Source organism: Rhinopithecus bieti, unplaced genomic scaffold, assembly GCF_001698545.2.
Source record: "Rhinopithecus bieti isolate Rb0 unplaced genomic scaffold, ASM169854v2 scaffold_68522, whole genome shotgun sequence".
Lineage (NCBI taxonomy): Eukaryota > Metazoa > Chordata > Mammalia > Primates > Cercopithecidae > Rhinopithecus > Rhinopithecus bieti.
The window spans coordinates 67,121-85,700 of NW_016825517.1; the positions used below are offsets into that span (position 1 = coordinate 67,121).

The following is an 18,580-nucleotide window of genomic DNA, read 5'->3' on the forward strand; positions in this document are numbered from 1 at the left end:
GTAGGGACATGGATGCAGCTGGAAACCATCATTCTTAGCAATCTATCACAAGAACAGAAAACCAAACATGGCATGTTCTCACTCATAGGTGGGAACTGGACAATGAGATCACTTGGACTTGGGAAGGGGAACATCACACACTGGGGCCTATCATTGGGAGGGGGGAGGGGGGAGGGATTGCATTGGGAGTTATACCTGATATAAATGACGAATAGATGGGTGCTGATGAGTTGATGGGTGAAGCACACCAACATGGCACAAGTATACATATGAAACAAACCTGCAATTATGCACATGTACCCTAGAACTTAAAGTATAATAATAATAATAATAATAATAATAAATAAATATACCAATTAAAAGACAGAGACTCTCAGTGTGTATAATAAAATAAGACCAAATTGTAGTTTGTTTATAAGAAAACCACTTTAAATATAAAGACACAGATAAATCAAAAGCAAAGGGATAGAGAAAGATATACCATGCTAACACAAATTAAAGAAAGCTGGCTGGGGTAGCTGTATTAGTTTTGGACAAAATAGACTTCAAAGCAAGGAAATTTTCAGCAATAAACAGTTGTATTATATGATATAACAATAAAACAAATATAATGGTAAAGGGGAAATTCTCCAAGAAGACAAACAATCCTTAATGTGCATCCAGTGAACAACAACATACCAAAATATATGAAGTAAAGACTGATGAAACTGGAAGGTAAAAATATATGAATCCACTATTATAATTAGAGACTTCATCATCCCTTTATCAGTGATTGACAGATTCAGCAGGCAGAAAATCAGTAAGGACATAGTTGAACTGAACAGCACCATCAATTAACTGGATTGAATTGACATTTCTAGAATACTTTATTCAACAACAGCAGATTACACATTCATCTCAAGCTCACATGGAGCATTTACCAAGACAGACCATATCCTTGGCCTTAAAACGTACCTTAACAAATTTAAAATAATATAAATCATACCAAGTATGCTTTCAAATCAAATGAAATTAATCTAGAAGTCAACTACAGAAAGATAGCTGGGAAATCTCAAAGTAATTGGAGATTAAACAGCACACTTCTACAAACAATCTATTCCTGGTCAACAAGAGATTCTGACTTCTAGGACCTCATAGGCTCTCACTTTTCTACTGCTCTTCTCAGGAAAAGCCATCCTATTAAGTCTCTTCCCTCTCAATGGAAACAAGAGTATGGTGCTTAGCTCCCTGTCCCAGAATGTATGACTTATCCCCAGAGGTCTCCCTATGGCAGAAAAGACTCTAATCCACTTAGAAGCATTCAAGACATTTCCTATCAGTTTAAGGTGTAGAGAAAGGTGGTTCTCAAGTGTCCTTCCCGTGGTCTCTGAAATCCATACCTATATAAAGGATTGAAAGCATAATATCATAATATTGTGCTTAGGGTCACTGGACTTAAAAGCTCCCAAATGTGGATTTGAATCCCTTGTCCATCAATGACTAGCTGTGTGACCTTAAGCAAGTCACCACCTCTCTGAGTCTCAGTGTCATCACCTGTAAAATGAGGATAATATTAGTACCTTCTTCATTGTGTTGCTGTGATAATTAAATGAGCTGATGCATCTAAAGGATTTAGCACAGTGCCTGGAGCATAGCAAGTGTCCTGTAAATGATACCTAATAGTAGATCCTATATACTGTATTCCCTGAACCTCCTATGGGCCTAGCCCTATGTTAGTGTTGCCATAGAGGGGGGAGACAAGAAAAAGAAGCATTATAAACCCTTCTCTCAAAGAGTTCAATATTTGGATAGAAAGTAAAAATATTTCATGTAAAACAGTCAGTGAACAGTCTGGGACAGGGAATATCTAAGTGAGAAGGGCACGGGTCAGGGTTGGCAACTTAAGGAAGAACTTTCCAGAGAAGGAGCAACTGAAAGAACAGTAAAGATGTGAATAAATAAAGGGAAGTTGGAGAGGAGTATGCTGTCTAAAGAGCACAAAAGAGCAAGGTTTATGGAGTTAAACTGGAATCTGAGTTTTCTAGGGGCTGGTGAGACTAGCCTGGAAGAAATGGAGGGTGAGGCAGAAGAGCAGATTACAGCAGAACCAAAGCATGCAAAGTCATTGAAAGGCAGCTCTAAAGACCTGGGATCATAAAGGTCCTAAACATTAGAATCCTGGAATCATTGAATCCTGGGTCATGGAGCCCAGGAACCATATAGCAAATGAATTCTAGAGCTCTAAAAACATGGAGCTTGAACCTTTTAGACCATCAGCATCCAATATGACTTTCGTGATAACAGAAATGACCTAAAATTCTGTGCTATCTCATATAGTAGCCACTGGCAACATGTGGCTATTGAACACTTGAAATGTGGCTACTGCAAGTAAAGAATTAAATGTTTAAATTTTTCTTTAATTTTAGCTAGTTTATATTCAAATATAAGTAGCTACATGTGACTATTATTAGCTACCATATTAAACAGTGCAGTTCAATGCCTTGGAACCTATATTTTCACCTGAGAATCCTAGATTCACAGAGTCCTGCAGTAAGAGGGTCTCAAAACCATATAACACTTAGATTTTAATGCCTTGTGTAGAAAAAGCCTTTCAATCTCATAGACCTCAAGTCTTGTCCCATTCCCTTCATTTCATCCATATCCCACAGACTAAAAAGGCCATGAATGTGATCCTCAGTGACCTTCGAGCCAATGACTACTTCAACATCATATCCTTTTCTGACACAATTAATGTCTGGAAAGCTGGAGGCTCTATCCAGGCCACCATCCAGAATGTCCACGGTGCCAAGGACTACCTGCATCGCATGGAAGCCGATGGTTGTAAGTGTTAAATCTACCCACCCAAATGGGCAGGCTGTGGTGAAACCTCTCTTCATTCCCCCATCCTCCTCAACTCTCACAGTGCCTGAAATATCAAGACTACATTTCACACAAATATGGTCCTTTGTCCTCTGTGTTCTCCCATCACCCTTTCCTTGTAGAAAGAGCACGGCTGATTCTCCATGTGTCTTAGGACACATTTCTTTTTGGCCTCAGTTTCCTCCTCTTTAAAGCAAACACTTGAAAGAATTTGCTAAACTTTCTTCAAATCAATAATCTAGATATTTATTTCCAAGCATTTGAGAAAGCTGCTGCCCTGATTCTAGCTTTTGAGCAATCATCTCCAACAACTACTGAATTCTCCTCTATCCACTGCCTCCTGTCAACTCTGTCCTTTCTTCCCCTGTAGCAAGAAGAAGGCGGGGAGGGGGGTGGTGGTGCTATCCTTGAGAACCTGCCAGTCTCGCTGGGAAATGAGACATCTCCCCCCTCGACCCTGCACCACCAAGGAAACAGACAAAGAACAGTGTGAGACAGAGAGTGATAAAAGCCAAGGACATGTGGGCCTCAATGTCAGACCTCAGCAAGTCTGGGTGGGAGTGGAGAAGTTGGGAAGGAGAAACAGTGGATACTGCCTGAGCAAAGATAAGGAGCTGCGAGCCTGGGAGGTTGGTGAGGTGCCCAGTTTGTCTGCAATGGGGGTAGAAGTGACCAGAGAAGATGGTCTCACAATATATTCCCCAATTAGGGACCGACATCAACTCAGCTCTGCTGGCAGCTGCTTCAGTGCTGAACCATAGCAACCAGGAGCCTGGGAGGGGCCCCAGTGTGGGGATGATCCCTCTTATCATCTTCCTGACAGATGGGGAGCCCACGGCTGGCGTGACGACCCCCAGTGTGATCCTCTCCAATGTCCGTCAGGCAGTAGGCCACAGGGTATCCCTTTTCAGCTTGGCCTTTGGGGATGATGCTGACTTTACACTGCTGCGCCGCCTGTCCCTGGAAAACCGGGGAATAGCCCGGCGCATATATGAGGACACTGATGCGGCCCTACAGCTGGAGGGCCTCTATGAGGAGATCTCCATGCCTCTGCTGGCAGATGTGCGTCTGAACTACCTGGGCGGCTTGGTTGGGGCCTCCCCTTGGGCCGTTTTCCCCAATTACTTTGGTGGCTCAGAGCTGGTGGTGGCAGGACAGGTACAGCCAGGCAAACAGGAACTGGGCATCCACCTGGCAGCCCGTGGCCCCAAGGATCAGCTTCTTGTGGCCCGCCACAGTGAAGGGGCCACCAACAACAGCCAGAAGACCTTTGGTTGCCCAGGGGAGCCAGCCCCCAATGTGGCCCACTTCATCCGCCGCCTCTGGGCCTACGTCACCATTGGAGAGTTGCTGGACGCACGCTTCCAAGCTCGTGACACCACCATTCGCCACCTACTGGCTGCCAAAGTCCTCAACCTGTCCCTTGAATACAACTTTGTCACACCTCTGACTTCGCTGGTCATGGTGCAACCCAAGGAGGCCAGTGAGGAGACCAGGAGACACACCTCCACCTCTGCTGGGCCAGGCACCATAATGCCCTCATCCAGCAGCAGGCATGGCCTAGGGATAAGCACAGCTCAGCCAGCCTTGGTGCCCAAGGTCATCTCCCCCAAATCAAGGCCTGTGAAACCAAAGTTCTACTTATCCTCAACTACTACTGCCTCCACCAAGAAGATGCTAAGTTCCAAAGAGTTGGAGCCATTGGAAGAGAGCCCTCACACCCTATCAACGCCTACATACCCAAAGGCCAAAACTCCAGCACAACAGGATTCTGGCACCTTGGCCCAGGCAACTCTCAGGACAAAACCTACCGTTCTTGTGCCCTCAAATTCTGGTACTCTGTTGCCTCTGAAGCTCAGCACTCTATTACACCAGAATCCTGATATATTACCCATGAACTCCAAGACACAAGTCCCACCTCTGAAACCTGGCATCCCAGCCTTGCCCAAAGCTGACACTGTGAAACATGTTACTCCACTGCATTCCAGACCTGGTGCTCCATCACACCCCCAACTTGGGGCACTCACATCACAGTCACCTAAAGGCCTGCCACAGTCAAGACGTGGAGTCTCTACACTTCAGATTCCCAAGTACCCACCACACAGCAGACTTAGGGTTCCTGCTCCCAAGACCCGAAACAACATGCCACACCCCAGGCCTGGAATCCTCTTGTCCAAGACCCCTAAAGTCTCATTATCTCTTAAACCAAGTGCCCCACCACACCAAATTTCCACAAGCATATCAATTTCCAAGCCTGAGGCCCCAAATCACCATATGCCCCAAACCCCACTACCTCCTAGACCTGACAGACCAAGGCCCCCACTTCCCGAGAGCCTAAGCACATTTCCAAATACAATCTCAAGTTCCACAGGTCCCAGTAGTACCACAACCACCTCTGTCCTTGGAGAACCCCTCCCCATGCCTTTTACTCCCACTCTGCCCCCTGGAAGGTTCTGGCATCAGCATGATCTGCTCCCGGGTCCCCAGAGGACCGGACAAGTTCTGGGACCATCTAGGCCAGGAGTTCCAACAATGAGCCTACTCAACAGCTCCAGGCCTACATCAGAAGGCAGCCCTCCAAACCTGCCAATCTTGCTGCCTTCTAGCGTCCTCCCTGAGGCCATCAGTCTGCTCCTTCTCCCCGAGGAGCTACAGCTGCTGTCTGAATCAATGGTGGAATCCAAGTTCGTGGAGTCCTTGAACCCACCAGTTTTCTATACCTTCCTCACTCCTGATGAAGATGGTGAGTGCCATGGGTGAGAGGTCGAGCCATGAGGGTGAGGTATGAATGGACAGTACTAGGAGCTAGGAATCTACAAGGCTTATGTAGACTCCAGTGATGGGACAGCTGCTTCCTTGCTTGATTGCTTGCTTGCTTTGGGACTTTGGACCAGTTACTTAACTTATCTGGGCCTCAGTATACATGCACGGAATTAGAGGCCTTGGGAGAGGAGGAGTGTTGAGACTGGGAAGGCTGAACAGAAACAAATTGGCCAAGGGTTAGCTTTGACATTTGCTTTGTTCGACAAGAGAATTGCTGATGCTTCCCAAGCAGGGGAGGAATGCATCATTGGACAAGGCGGGTCTTATTGGTTTTTCTGTGCTCTGTGAATAGTCCTGCTTAATGACAGGGGTAGAAGAATTGGGGAAGATAATTAAAATTATCTTTAATTTCCAAAAAAATATGAAATAATAAGTTAACATTTGTCAGCTCTTCCTATGCACAAGTACTGCTCTGCATATTGTACTTGTCCCTCATTTAATCCTCACAAGAAACTGTTGACATCTTCATTTTACACGTGAGGAGAATGAAGCACAGAGAGGTAAAATAAGTTTCTCAATGTCACACAGCTAGTCAGAGAGTTGAACTCATACAATCTGGTCACAGAATGAATGTGATTCACCACTCCAGTATCCTGCCTTCCTAAGAGAAGGAGTGACATTTCCTAGGTGACCTTATAGGGCAGGATTAGAACACATTGAGGGTGCCTAAATCACAGGGATGCAAATTTGGGTATGATATCCTCTACATGCCTCTCTCCTCAGACACCCCTCCAATATCCTATCCACCCTCAGTTATTGACAATGCTACCTCTAATATATTTACCAAATCCTTCCACTTCCCACCACCCCAAATGTCACTGTGCTACAGCAAACCACCATTGTGTCTCACCTAGAAAACTGTTCCAGCCTCCTCACTGGTTTCCCCGCTTCCTCTCCTGTCCTGCTACAGGCCAATCTCTCCCAGCAGCCAAAGGGATCCTTTAAAGACACAAATCACTTCATGCCCCTTCCCTACTTAAAGTCCCTCAAGGGTTTCCCATCACACTTAGAATGAAGTTAAAAGTCCTCTTCATGGCCAAGAGGCTCTGTGTGATCTGCTCCCTACCCCCATTCCTCTATGACCTCACCCTCTCCCACCCATTCTCTGAACTCCAGCCCCACTGGTCTCTACTTTGCTTCTCCAATGAACACCCTACCCCATCTTCACCCAGAGACTTTTTTCAAGCTACTCTCTCTGCTTCATAATCACCTGACCCGCTTTGTCCTACCCCTTCCTGCTGCCTTCATCCCTTCCATTACCCTTCAAACTCCAGCTCATGCCTTAGATCTCAGCTCAGATCTCCTTACCCACCCTCCCCCAAGCAGGCTACTTCAGGTCTCTGTTTAACTCCTTCGGTCACCCCATTATTTTTTTCTAATAACATTTATCACCATTTGTGATAAATTATGATTTCATTCATGTCTGCCACCCCCTGCTAAACTATGAGCTTCACCAGGTCAGAAACTATGTCTCTAGTTTTCAACATCATATACCTGATACCTAAGCAATGCCTGAATGAATGAATGGACAAATGAATGTATAAATGCTATAAGGAAGAACTTTGAACATATCTGAGCTTGAAAGATTAAGAGGCTGTGGAGAGCATAAGGTCCCAGTCCTGGAGATGGGCAGGTCAGCCTGCAGAGCCAGTGAGGGCTCTCCTTGTCAGAGGATTGTGAGCTTTTGCCCTGGGAATTTGAAGGGTTTTCTTATTTCTTTTGTGCTTGGCAGGAAGTCCAAACTGGGATGGCGATTCTGAGGAGATCCTGGGAGGAGCTGGAGGCAGCATGGAATCTCAAGGAAGTTCTGTGGGGTTAGCAAAAGGTGAGCAAGGAGCTCCCCTGACAAAGATCCCCTGAGCCTTCATTTCCATTCCACTAGAATTCTTATTGACATTGTGGGAGCCCAGAGGGAGGTAATGTATTAGTTTTCTATTGTTGTGTAACATTTACCACAAATTTAGTGGCTTAAAACAACACCAATTAATAATCTCACAGTTCTGTAAGTCAGTAGTCTAGAAATAGCTTAGTTAGATTCTCTGCTCAGGGTCTCACAAGACTGAAATCAAGGTGTCTGTCACACTGAGCTCTCATCCTCTTCCACACTCATTCACATTGTTAGCAGAATTTAGTTATTTTTGTTGCTGGGACTGAGGTCCCTGTTTACTTGCTGGCTGTTGGCTGGAGGATCGCTGTCAGCTGCTAGAGTTTACCTGGGGCCACTCTCAGTACCTAGAAATCTCCTGCATTCCTTGCCATGTAGTTCCCCTCCATCTTCAAAGGCAGCCATGGAGCATTCCCCTAATGCCAAACCATTCTCACATTTTAAATTTCTCTGACACCTCTATCTCTGACCTCTAGATGCAAATTTTAAGGGCTTACATGAATAGGTCAGCCCCACCTGGATAATATACTCTTCATAAGGTCAATAGGGTCACATGAAATAACCTATTTCTGGGAGGATATTTCATGATATTCACAGCTCTGGGGATTTTACAGAGTGTGTACACCAAGGGATCCTGGGGGCCATCTTAGAATTCTATCTACCACAGGCAGAGAGCAAGAGAAAATAGCATTTGGGCTGGCCTTGAAGGATAACTAGAAATTCATCCCTGGTAGTTAAGGGAAAGGAAAACATTCCAGGTGGCAGGAAAAACAAGAGTAAAGGGTCCCTAGGAAGAGAAGGTAGGACACTCATAACAATAGTTTGGTTGAGCTAGAGCCTAAAGACTGGAGAGCTAGGCAGGGACTAGATTTCAGAAAAGCCTTAAATGCTGAACACAGGAATTTGGCCTTTATCTGGGAGGAGGTCCCAGAATTCCTAGGGATGTGATAGATTAGTCCCTTCCCAACACAGTCTCTCTCTCCTTTGCAGGCACATTACCTGGCATCTTCACCTTCTCCTCCTCAGGTAAGCCAGTCACCCCCATGACTTCCCTCTTTGAGTACAGGGCAGCTTGTGCACTGGGACTGGGGCTGGGGAAATAGACATAACCTCTTCCCTTTCTCTCCTCTCTCTTCCCCTCTCCCTTCCATTTATTCCTTCAACTTTAGACTTGTATCTTCTGCCTTGCAGTGGACGGGGACCCCCACTTTGTGATCCAAATCCCACACTCAGAAGAGAAGATCTGCTTCACACTGAATGGGCACCCTGGGGACTTGCTGCAGCTCATAGAGGACCCAAAGGCAGGTACGAGCCCTAAGAACTCCATCCCCATACACCACAGCTGGATATATCCATGTCAATACCCCTAGACATTTGTGGGCTAATACCCCAGGCACATAGAAATGCACCTCACTAACACATGGTAACACACAAGAACACACCAAGACACACATGAAAACACACGTGAATACACTCAAACACCAAGATACTCACAGATAAACACACAAAAGGGCATAGAGTAAACTCACACAAATATGATGGAACTTCAAAAAGGTTGTGGTAAAATGGAATTAAACGATAAAAAATTAAAAACATAAACATTATTTATCAACACAAGCTCCATCAAATACAAGATAAGCAAGGATAGCAGTCATTTAGTCCATCCATAAAGAACTGAGGGTCCTGGGAATTAAACCATGTTAATGCAGTGTTTTATACATTATTTTAAAATGAAGAAAACTGGGTGCCCTTTAAAGATTGTTTAAGATCAGGAAGCAAAAATAAGTCAGAAGGAGCCAAATCAGGACTGTAAGGTCGATGCCTAATGATTTCCCATCAAAACTCTTGAAAAATTGCCCTTGTTTGATGAGAGAAATGAGCAGAAGGATTGTCATGGTGGAGAAGAATTCTCCAGTGAGGCTTTCCCAGGCATTTTTCTACTAAAGTTTTGGCTAACTTTCTCAAAGCATTCTCATAATAAGCAGATATTATCATGCTTTGGCCCTCCAGAATGTCAACTAGTAAAATGTCTTAAGCATCTCCAAAAACCAGTTGCCATGACCTTTGCTCTTGACAAGTCTGCTTTTGCTTTGACTGAACCACTTCTACCTCTTGTTAGCCATTGCTTTGATTGTGTTTTTGTCTTCAGGATGATACCAATCATACTGATAAAGCCATGTTTCATTTTCTGTTATACTTCTTTGAGGGAATGCTTTAGGATCTTGATCCCACTTGTTTAAAGTTTTCATTGAAAGCTCTGCTCTTGTCTGCAGGTGATCTGGGTGCATCTGGTGATGGTTGTGGCACCTGTCGAGTTGAAAGTTTACTCAACTTTAATTTTTCAGTCAGAATTGTGTAAGCTGAACCAACTGAGATGTCTATGGTGTTGGCTATTGTTTCCATTGTTAATTGCCAGTTCTCTTCAATTAGAGCATGAACAAGATGATTTTTTCCTCGCAAATTGATGTAGATGGTCTGCAGCTGCAGGCTTCTTCATCTTCAACATTGTCTCATCCCTTCTTAAAATGAGTTATCCATTTGTAAAGTGCTGCTTTCTTTAGGACATTGTCCTTATAAACTTTTCATAAAACACCAATAATTTTACCATTCTTGCACCCAAGCTTCACCATAAATTGTTCTTCCTTCAATTTTAGCAGAGTTCATGCTGCTCTGATAGGCGCTCTTTTCAAACTGATGTCTTGTCCTTCTCAATGCTTCAAACTAGATCTGGTTCATCCGTGTTGTAACAAATTAGTTTATTTTGGTGCAAAAAATTTTGAAATCCATGCATAGTTTTTCATAAAATGCATTTTCCATGAACTTTTTGAAGACTCCTCATACACACTGTGGTGTACATATTTTGACACTCCTTCCACCCACAAATATGCAAATATGCACCTAGACACATGGTGACACACAATACATGCCCAGATATACACAATGACATGCACATCAACACACTTGGGCATACAAGCACTGAATACCCCCAGGTTAATCCCAATTTCCAGGAATTCAACACATACAGGCAGCAAACATACTCTGTTACTTTAGTTATATGAAAAACACTGATGCATGGAAATACCCACCAAACAAAACAATGACACAAATCCAGATGCACACACACTGACACTCCAGATACACATCAGTACACACCAACACATAACCAGGTACACACAACATACACTATTGCACAAAGACATATAACACCAACATATCCAGAGGCACATACATAAACATATAAACAAATATATGCACTCTAACATACCATCTTCTCCAAACATGCAGATGTACTGATATGCCCAGAGTTACTCATATGAACATAACCAAACAACACATTACACACTCAGAGGCAAACACACATATATATGCAAACAACCACACTGGGGTAAGCATGTGCACACATACTACATGCCCCCACCCCACACTGCTCAGGAAGCAGCAGCCAGGTGGACCATGGTAAAAGTAGTTCTATCAGGAGCTGGCCCTCTAGCAACAAATCTGCACTACTTCATCTGCCCATGCTGTGGGTGACCATGTAAACGACCATGCAAAAGCCCCCACTCCAGGCCCACACTCCCCTCCTTCCAGGGCTGCACGTGAGTGGGAAGCTGCTAGGCGCACCACCAAGGCCGGGCCACAAGGACCAGACTCGCACCTACTTCCAGATCATCACAGTCACTACAGACAAACCCCGGGCCTACACTATCACCATCAGCCGCAGTTCTATATCTTTGCGAGGTGAGGGTACCTTGCGCCTGTCCTGGGACCGACCTGCCCTACTGAAGAGGCCCCATCTGGAGCTCTATGTGGCTGCTGCAGCCCGCCTTACCCTCCGCCTTGGGCCCTACCTTGAGTTCCTAGTCCTCCGGCACCGCTACAGACATCCCAGTACCCTGCAACTACCCCACCTGGGGTTCTATGTGGCCAATGGCTCAGGCCTCAGCCCCTCAGCCCGTGGCCTGATAGGTAAGTGCAGCTGAGGCTGAGAGGGGCCAGGGAGCACCAGCCCCCAAAAAGACTGTGTCAGGGTGAAAGGTACCTATACCCCCAACCAGGAAGAGGAATCAGAGACAGGCTTTTCCCTCGGGGAGCTCCTCATCTTGACAGAGGACAGACCCAGATATGGATACTGAACACAGGAGGGGATCATTGCTGGACAGAAAGCTGCCCAGGGAGCTAGAGAAAACCAGAGTGGGGGAACTTGCCCAGCCTCAGAGCTCAAGAGAGAAAGACCTCCTAGAGGAGGTAGACACACCCACACTGAGTCTGAAAGGCTAAACAAGAGTGGAGGAAAGGAACAGAAGTTGGAGGAAATGGAGTTGAGTTGACAGAGTTGAATGCTAGGATGAGGAATTGCGCTTTATCCTGAAAGCAATGAGGAGCCATGAAGGGTTATAAGCAGAAGAGAGACACAGTCATATCTGGGTGTTACAAAGATCCCTCTGGAGACTGCTATGAAGGGAGGTTGCAGAATGCCAGGCTGTAGGTCAGGAGACACTGGCAGAACCTGAGGCAGAGACTCACATCAAAGAGTGACAGTGGGTTGAACAGATATTTTTACCTCCTCTGGGTCTCCTCCCTCCTCTTGTCTCCTTCTTTCTAATCTTCCCTGTCTTCTCCTCCAAGCCTGGTTGTCCCCCTTTCTCTGCCATCTCATCCACTTTGGCTCCCTACTTCCATATTACACTCCAGCCCCATCTGGCTCCTGCACAGTTCCCACAATGCCCAGCCTCTTCCCTCCTCTGGTCCTTTGCTGCCCCTCCTTATTCCTCCTTTAAATCCCTCTGGATTTCCTGCTGAGCTTCCTTGCAGATCTCTAAGCAGGGACTCAGGCCACCTCCCTGACTAGCACTGCATCTCTCTCCCTCAGGGCAGTTCCAGCACGCAGACATCCGACTGGTGACAGGACCTATGCGGCCATGCTTACAAAGGCACCATGGCCCAGATGTGCCTGTGATTCTAGGCAAGAGGCTGCTGAAGGACTCACCAAGGCTGCTGCCCCGCTGGGCTTCCTGCTGGCTGGTGAAGCGCTCTCATGTAGAGCTGCTTCTGGGCCACCCCTACCTCACCTATGTCCTGTGACAGCTTCTGAATTCCAGAGCCAGGAGACCTGAATTTGGGAGATCTGGAAACCAGGGCATGGGGTGAGCCAGGGACAGAGACCCAAGGACATGAAAGCACACACAGGGACACACAGACTCACGCATGTTCTAAGGAACACATATACCAGCGTATAAAAATACATAGGCATGCAGAGACATAGAGTCAGGGACTCCTGAATCTTCATTGTCCTTTCCCTGACTCCTATGGCATATCTGAGGTTCTCAGAGTTTCCCTAACAAACCGTGCTCACTCCTACCACTGGACCATTGCATGTGTTTTTCCTTCTGCATGAGACATTCTTCCTTTGTTCCTGTAGGTGAATGTAATTCATCCTTCAAGTCCTTGTTGTTACCTCTTCTAGGAGGCCTTTCCTGATGCCTGCCCTAGATTGAGTTTGGTCCTGTCCTCTGGGTTCTTATAGCCCACCCCCATCCCTCCACGCTCACAGCACTTATACTGTGTAGTAATCATCTGCTTACTTGTCTGGATCCCTGACTTAGACTGTGAGCTCTTTGAGGGCAAGGACCTTTTCTGAGTCATCTATGTAACCCCAGTGCCTCTCACATAATAGGTGCTTAGTAAATATTTGTTAAAAGAATGAATTAATTAATTAACAAAAAAGGATCCTATAACATAGCAATAGACAGACATATATACATACTCACAACCAAAGACACAGGATCACACCCAGAAAAACTGTGACAAGGACACAGATATGGATGGAGAATAGAGGGACAGACAAACTTATGGAAACACAGGAATCACAAAACAAACATGGACATAGGGGTATAGAGACATAAAAAGATGGGGAGAGGGAGCCAGAGTGGCAGCATCAGGGACATAAACTCAGAGAAAAAGGAACAGATGTTCTCTGGCTGCATCTCTGTGTCTTCATGGTTTTCAGTTACTGTCCCTGTTACAAAGAGGCAAAGAGTAAAAAAGGTCACTTAGGTACAGACACAAAATGAGTAATGTAAAGACAATGATATATAACTATATACAAAGAGATAGATAAACACAGAGATTCAGACACAGAAGCAGAGGTATCAAAACACACAGAGACATGGGGACATAGGTAACCAGGGAGACACAGACCAGGACCACAGTCCAAGACACCAAGGTCAGAGGGGTAGAAACTCAGAGATACACTGACATACTGATTTGCAGACATGAGGCAGAGAATAGGAGAACAACACAGAAACACAGGGCCAGAGACATATAAAGATGTAGAAACAAAGACGTTACACAGACCCAGGCTTGGTGACAAAGATAGGGATATAGGCAAAGGGATACACTAAGAGTGAGACAGGAACACAGACTCATATGTTCACAGATCCACAGATAAAGACATGGAGACTCAGACACTTGAACAGTTACAAGAAAAGAGATAAGGTTCGGGACAGAGACATAAGGACAGGCAAGATGCAGACCCAGGTAAAATGGCGACATTGTGACATAGTGAGACGGACATTGGGAATTCAGAGACAGAGAACCCAGAACAAGTAGACATAGGGATGTGAGCCCACAAATACAGTCATATAGACACAGGCTAGACACAGACAGAAACACAGGGACATGTCTAGTAAGATAGAAACAGGAACAAGGAAACCTAAACACATAGATCAGACACACAGAATATAAGCAAATGAGCATAAACATGTGACAAAGAAGTATATCCAGAGAAGCAAGGATGCAAAGTCACAGAACCAAAATGCACCTGGCAACACCAGAAAAAGTTACACACAAGTCGACAACCACAGCCACAACAGAAAGCATGGGAACAGGGAATCAGACCCAGGTACACAGAGACAGTGGCTTAAAGATAAAAAGATGTGGAACCAGACACCAGATGCAAACAGAGAGGCAGGAACACAGAGGAGGTGAGCCAGACCAAAACAAAACCAGGGGCAGAGTGACACAGAAAGAGAAACAGATGCAGAAAGACACGCTGACAAACAGACTCATAGAAATGTCAACAGCCATGGGAACCCAGAGAAAAAGACACAGGAACTGAAAAAGAGAGGGATTGAATCACAGGACAACTTAAAACACAACCACAGTAACATAAAGAAACAATAATACAGAGATATTGACAAAAGCTGGGGGAAATAGATGGAGAAGAGGATACAGAAATACAGAGACACAGACATGGAAAGCAAAGTTCCAGAAATGCACAGACGGGGACTCACTAACACAGGGCATATGGAAAGAGGCATATGCAGATTTATGAATACACAGACCCTGGAATACAGAGCCTCAGAGACACCCAGACAAGAACACAGAGGGAGACAGTGTAAGATGGCAGAATAGAAGGCTCCACCTATCATTCCCCGCCTTCCCTGCAAGGACACCAATTAAATAACTATCTACACACACAAAAAAAGCAGCTTCATAAGAACAAAAAATCAGGTGAGCACTCACAGTACCTGGTCTTAACTTCATATCACTGAAAGAGGCACTGAAGAGATAGGAAAAACAGTCTTGACCCACTGACACCACCTCCCCATCCCCTAGCAGTGGCTGAGGGGTGTGGAGAGAGAATCTGACTACATGGGAGAGGGAAAGCACAGCAATTGAAGTGAGGCATTGAACTCAGTGCTGCCCTGTCAGCAGAAAGCAAAATAACGAACTCAGCTGATGCCTGCATGCAGAGGGAACATTTAAACCAGCCTTAGCCGGAGGGGAATTGCCCATCCCAGCAGTTGAAATTTGAATTCCCACAAGACACACCACCTTGGGCCAAAGTGTTTTTGGGGCCCCAAATAAACAGGAAAGGAAGTCTAGGACACAAAGACTGCAACTCCTAAGCAAGTCCTAGTGCTAAACTGGGCTCTGAGACAGTGGACTGAGGAGGGGAGGGCACTCAACCAACAGAGACATTAGGCAGGGTGGCAAAAGGAGTACTGGCACAACACTTCCCCTAACCCCAGGCTGCACAGCTGACAGCTCCAAAAGGGACTTCTTCCTTCCACTTGAGGAGAGAAGAGGGAAGAGTGGGGAGGACTTTGTCTTGCATCTTGGATACCACCTAAGCTACAATGGGACAGGGTACTGGTCAGAGTTGTGAGGCCCCCTTTCTAGGCCCCAGTTCCCAGACAACATTTCTAGACACACCCTGGGCTAGAAGGGAATCTGCTGCATTGAAGGGAAGGACCCAGTTGTGGCAGGAATCCTTGCCTGCTAACTGAAGAGCCCTTGGTCCCTGAATAACTAACAGTGATATCCAGGTACCACATCAAGAGCCTTGGGTGAGACTCTGAGACTTGCTGGCTTCAGATGAGACTCAACACATTCCCAGCTGTGGTGGCTATGGGGCAAGACTCCTTCCACTAAAGTGGAAGGAAAAGTAAAGGGGACTTTGTCTTGCACCTTAGGGGTACCAGCTCAACCTTGCAGAGTAGAGCATGAAGAGGTCTCTTAGGGTTACCAATTCCAGGTATTGGATCTTGGATGGCAATTCTGGACCTGCCTTAGACCAGAGGGGAACCCACTGACCCAAATGGTGAGTCCTAGGCCAGGCAATATCCAACACAAGCTGACTGAAGAGCCCTTGATTCTTAAGGGAACATCAGTGGTAGCCTGGCAGTACTCCCTGTGAGCCTGTGGTGGCAGTGGGCATGGGGTGAGGCTCCTCTGCCTTTAGAAAAGTGAGGGAAGATTGGGAAGGACTGTGTCTTATGGATTGAGGATCATCTTAGCTATAGTACAATAGAAAGCCAGGTAGATTTCTAAGGTTTTTGACTTCAGGACCTGGGTGACATCTCTGGACCTGCTCAGGGCCTGAGGGAACTCACTGCCCTGAAGGGAAGGACATAAGCCTGACTGACTTTGCCACCAGCTGATTATAGAGCCCCAGGGTCTTGAGCAAACATAGGTGGTAGCCAGAGAGTGGTTATGCCAAGACTTGGGTAAGGCCCAGTGCTGTGCTGGCTTCACGTCTGACACAGTGCAGTTTTAATAGTGGTGGCCACAGAGGTGCTTGTTTCACTCCACCCAGAATTCCAGGGGGCTCATAACAGAAAGACTTGTTGTTTCGGAGAAAGAGAGAGAAAAGAAAAAAGAGTCTCTGCCTGGAAATCCAAAGTATTCTTCCAGAGCTTGTCCAAGACCATCAAGATAATACTTCTACAAGTCTGCAAGAACCACAGAATTACTGGGCTTTGGTTGCCCCTAATGCAGATACAGCTTAGATCACAACACCCAAATCTTTTCTAATATCTGGAAAGCCTTCCCAAGAAGGAAGGGTACAAACAGGCCCAGACAGTGAAGACTAGACTAAATACCTAACTCTTCAATGCCCAAACATAGGTGAATATTCACAAGTCTCAAGACTCGAGAAAAGCATGACCTCACCAAATGAACTAAATAAGGCACCAGGGACCAATCCTGGAGAAATAGAGATATGTCACCTTTCACATATTAAAGAAATGCGATATCAAAGAGAATTCAAAATAGCTGTGTTAAGGAAACTCAAAGAAATTCAAGCTAACACAAAGAAGGAATTCAGAATTCTAAGAGATTGAAATAATTTAAAAGAATGAAACAAATTCTGGGGCTGGAAATGCAATTGATATACTGAAGAATGCATCAGAGTCTTTTAATAGCAGAAATGATCAAGCAGAAGACAGAATTAATGAGCTTCAAGACAAGCTATTTGAAAATTCACAGACAGAGACAAAAGAAAAAAGAATTAAAAAAATGAAGTATGCCTGGAGGATCTAGCAAATAGCCTCTATAGGGCAAATCTAAGAGTTATTAGCCTTAAAGAGGAGGTAGAGAAAGAGATAGGGGTAGAAAGTTTATTCAAAGGGATAATAACAGAGAACTTCCCAAACCTAGAGAAAGATATCAACATTCAAGTACAAAAAGGTTATAGAACACCAAGCAGATTTCACCCAAAGAAGACTACAGCAAGGTATTTAATAATCAAATTCCCAAAGGTCAAGGTTAAAGAAAGCATCCTAAAAGCAGTGAAACAAATAACAGATGATGAATCTCCAATGTGTCTGACAACAGACTTTTCAGTGGAAACCATAAAGGCCAAGAGAGAGTGGCATGGCATATTTAAAATGCAAAAGGAAAAATACTTTTACCCTAGAAAAGTAAACCTCATGAAAACATCCTTCAAACATGTAGGAGAAATAAAGACTTTCCCAGACAAACAAAAGCTGAAGGATTTCATCAATACCAGACACGTCCTACAAGAAGTGCTAACAGGAGTACTTCAATCAGAAAGACAAGGATATGACTGAGTGATAATCACCTGAAGGTACACAGAAAAACACAGAATATAACACTGTAACTGTGGTGTGTAAACTACTCTTATCCTAAGTAGAAAGACTAAATGATGAATGCATCAAAAATACTAACTATAACAACTTTCCAAGACATAGTACAATAAGACCTAAATAGTAACAACAAAAAATTAGAAAATGAGGCGATGAAGTTAAGGCATAAAGTCTTTAACAATTTTCTTTATGTCTGTTTGTTTGTGCAAACAGTGTGTTATCAGCTTAAAATAATGGGTTATAAGAAAGTATTTGAAAGCCTCATGGTAACCTCAAACTGAAAAACACGCAATAGACACACAAAAAATAAAACAGCAAGAGACTAAATCATATCATTATGGAAAATCATCTTCACTAAAAGGAAGACAGGAAGGAGAAAAAAGAGAAGACTGAGGGGGCGGAGCAAGATGGCCGAATAGGAACAGCTCCAGTCTCCAGCTCCCAGCACCAGCGACACAGAAGACAGGTGATTTCTGCATTTTCAACTGAAGTACCGGGTTCATCTCACTAGGGATTGCCGGACAATCAGTGTTGGTCAGCTGCTGCAGCCCGACCAGCGAGACCTAAAGCAGGGCAAGGCATCACCTCACCTGGGAAACGCAAGGGGGAAGGGAATCCCTTT

General features: G+C 45.0%; 1 protein-coding gene across 1 annotated transcript in view; it reads left to right on the forward strand.

The window, feature by feature from the left end:
* The window catches only part of ITIH6 (inter-alpha-trypsin inhibitor heavy chain family member 6), a 49,039-nt gene extending 36,390 nt beyond the window's left edge, over positions 1-12,649 (forward strand). The window contains exons 7-13 of the mRNA XM_017863055.1: positions 2,649-2,820; positions 3,569-5,602; positions 7,415-7,507; positions 8,558-8,593; positions 8,759-8,872; positions 11,156-11,533; positions 12,438-12,649. Coding sequence (XP_017718544.1) covers positions 2,649-2,820; positions 3,569-5,602; positions 7,415-7,507; positions 8,558-8,593; positions 8,759-8,872; positions 11,156-11,533; positions 12,438-12,649 — 3,039 coding nt within the window. The remainder of the gene's footprint in view (positions 1-2,648; positions 2,821-3,568; positions 5,603-7,414; positions 7,508-8,557; positions 8,594-8,758; positions 8,873-11,155; positions 11,534-12,437) is intronic.
* Positions 12,650-18,580: the final 5,931 nt, after the last annotated feature.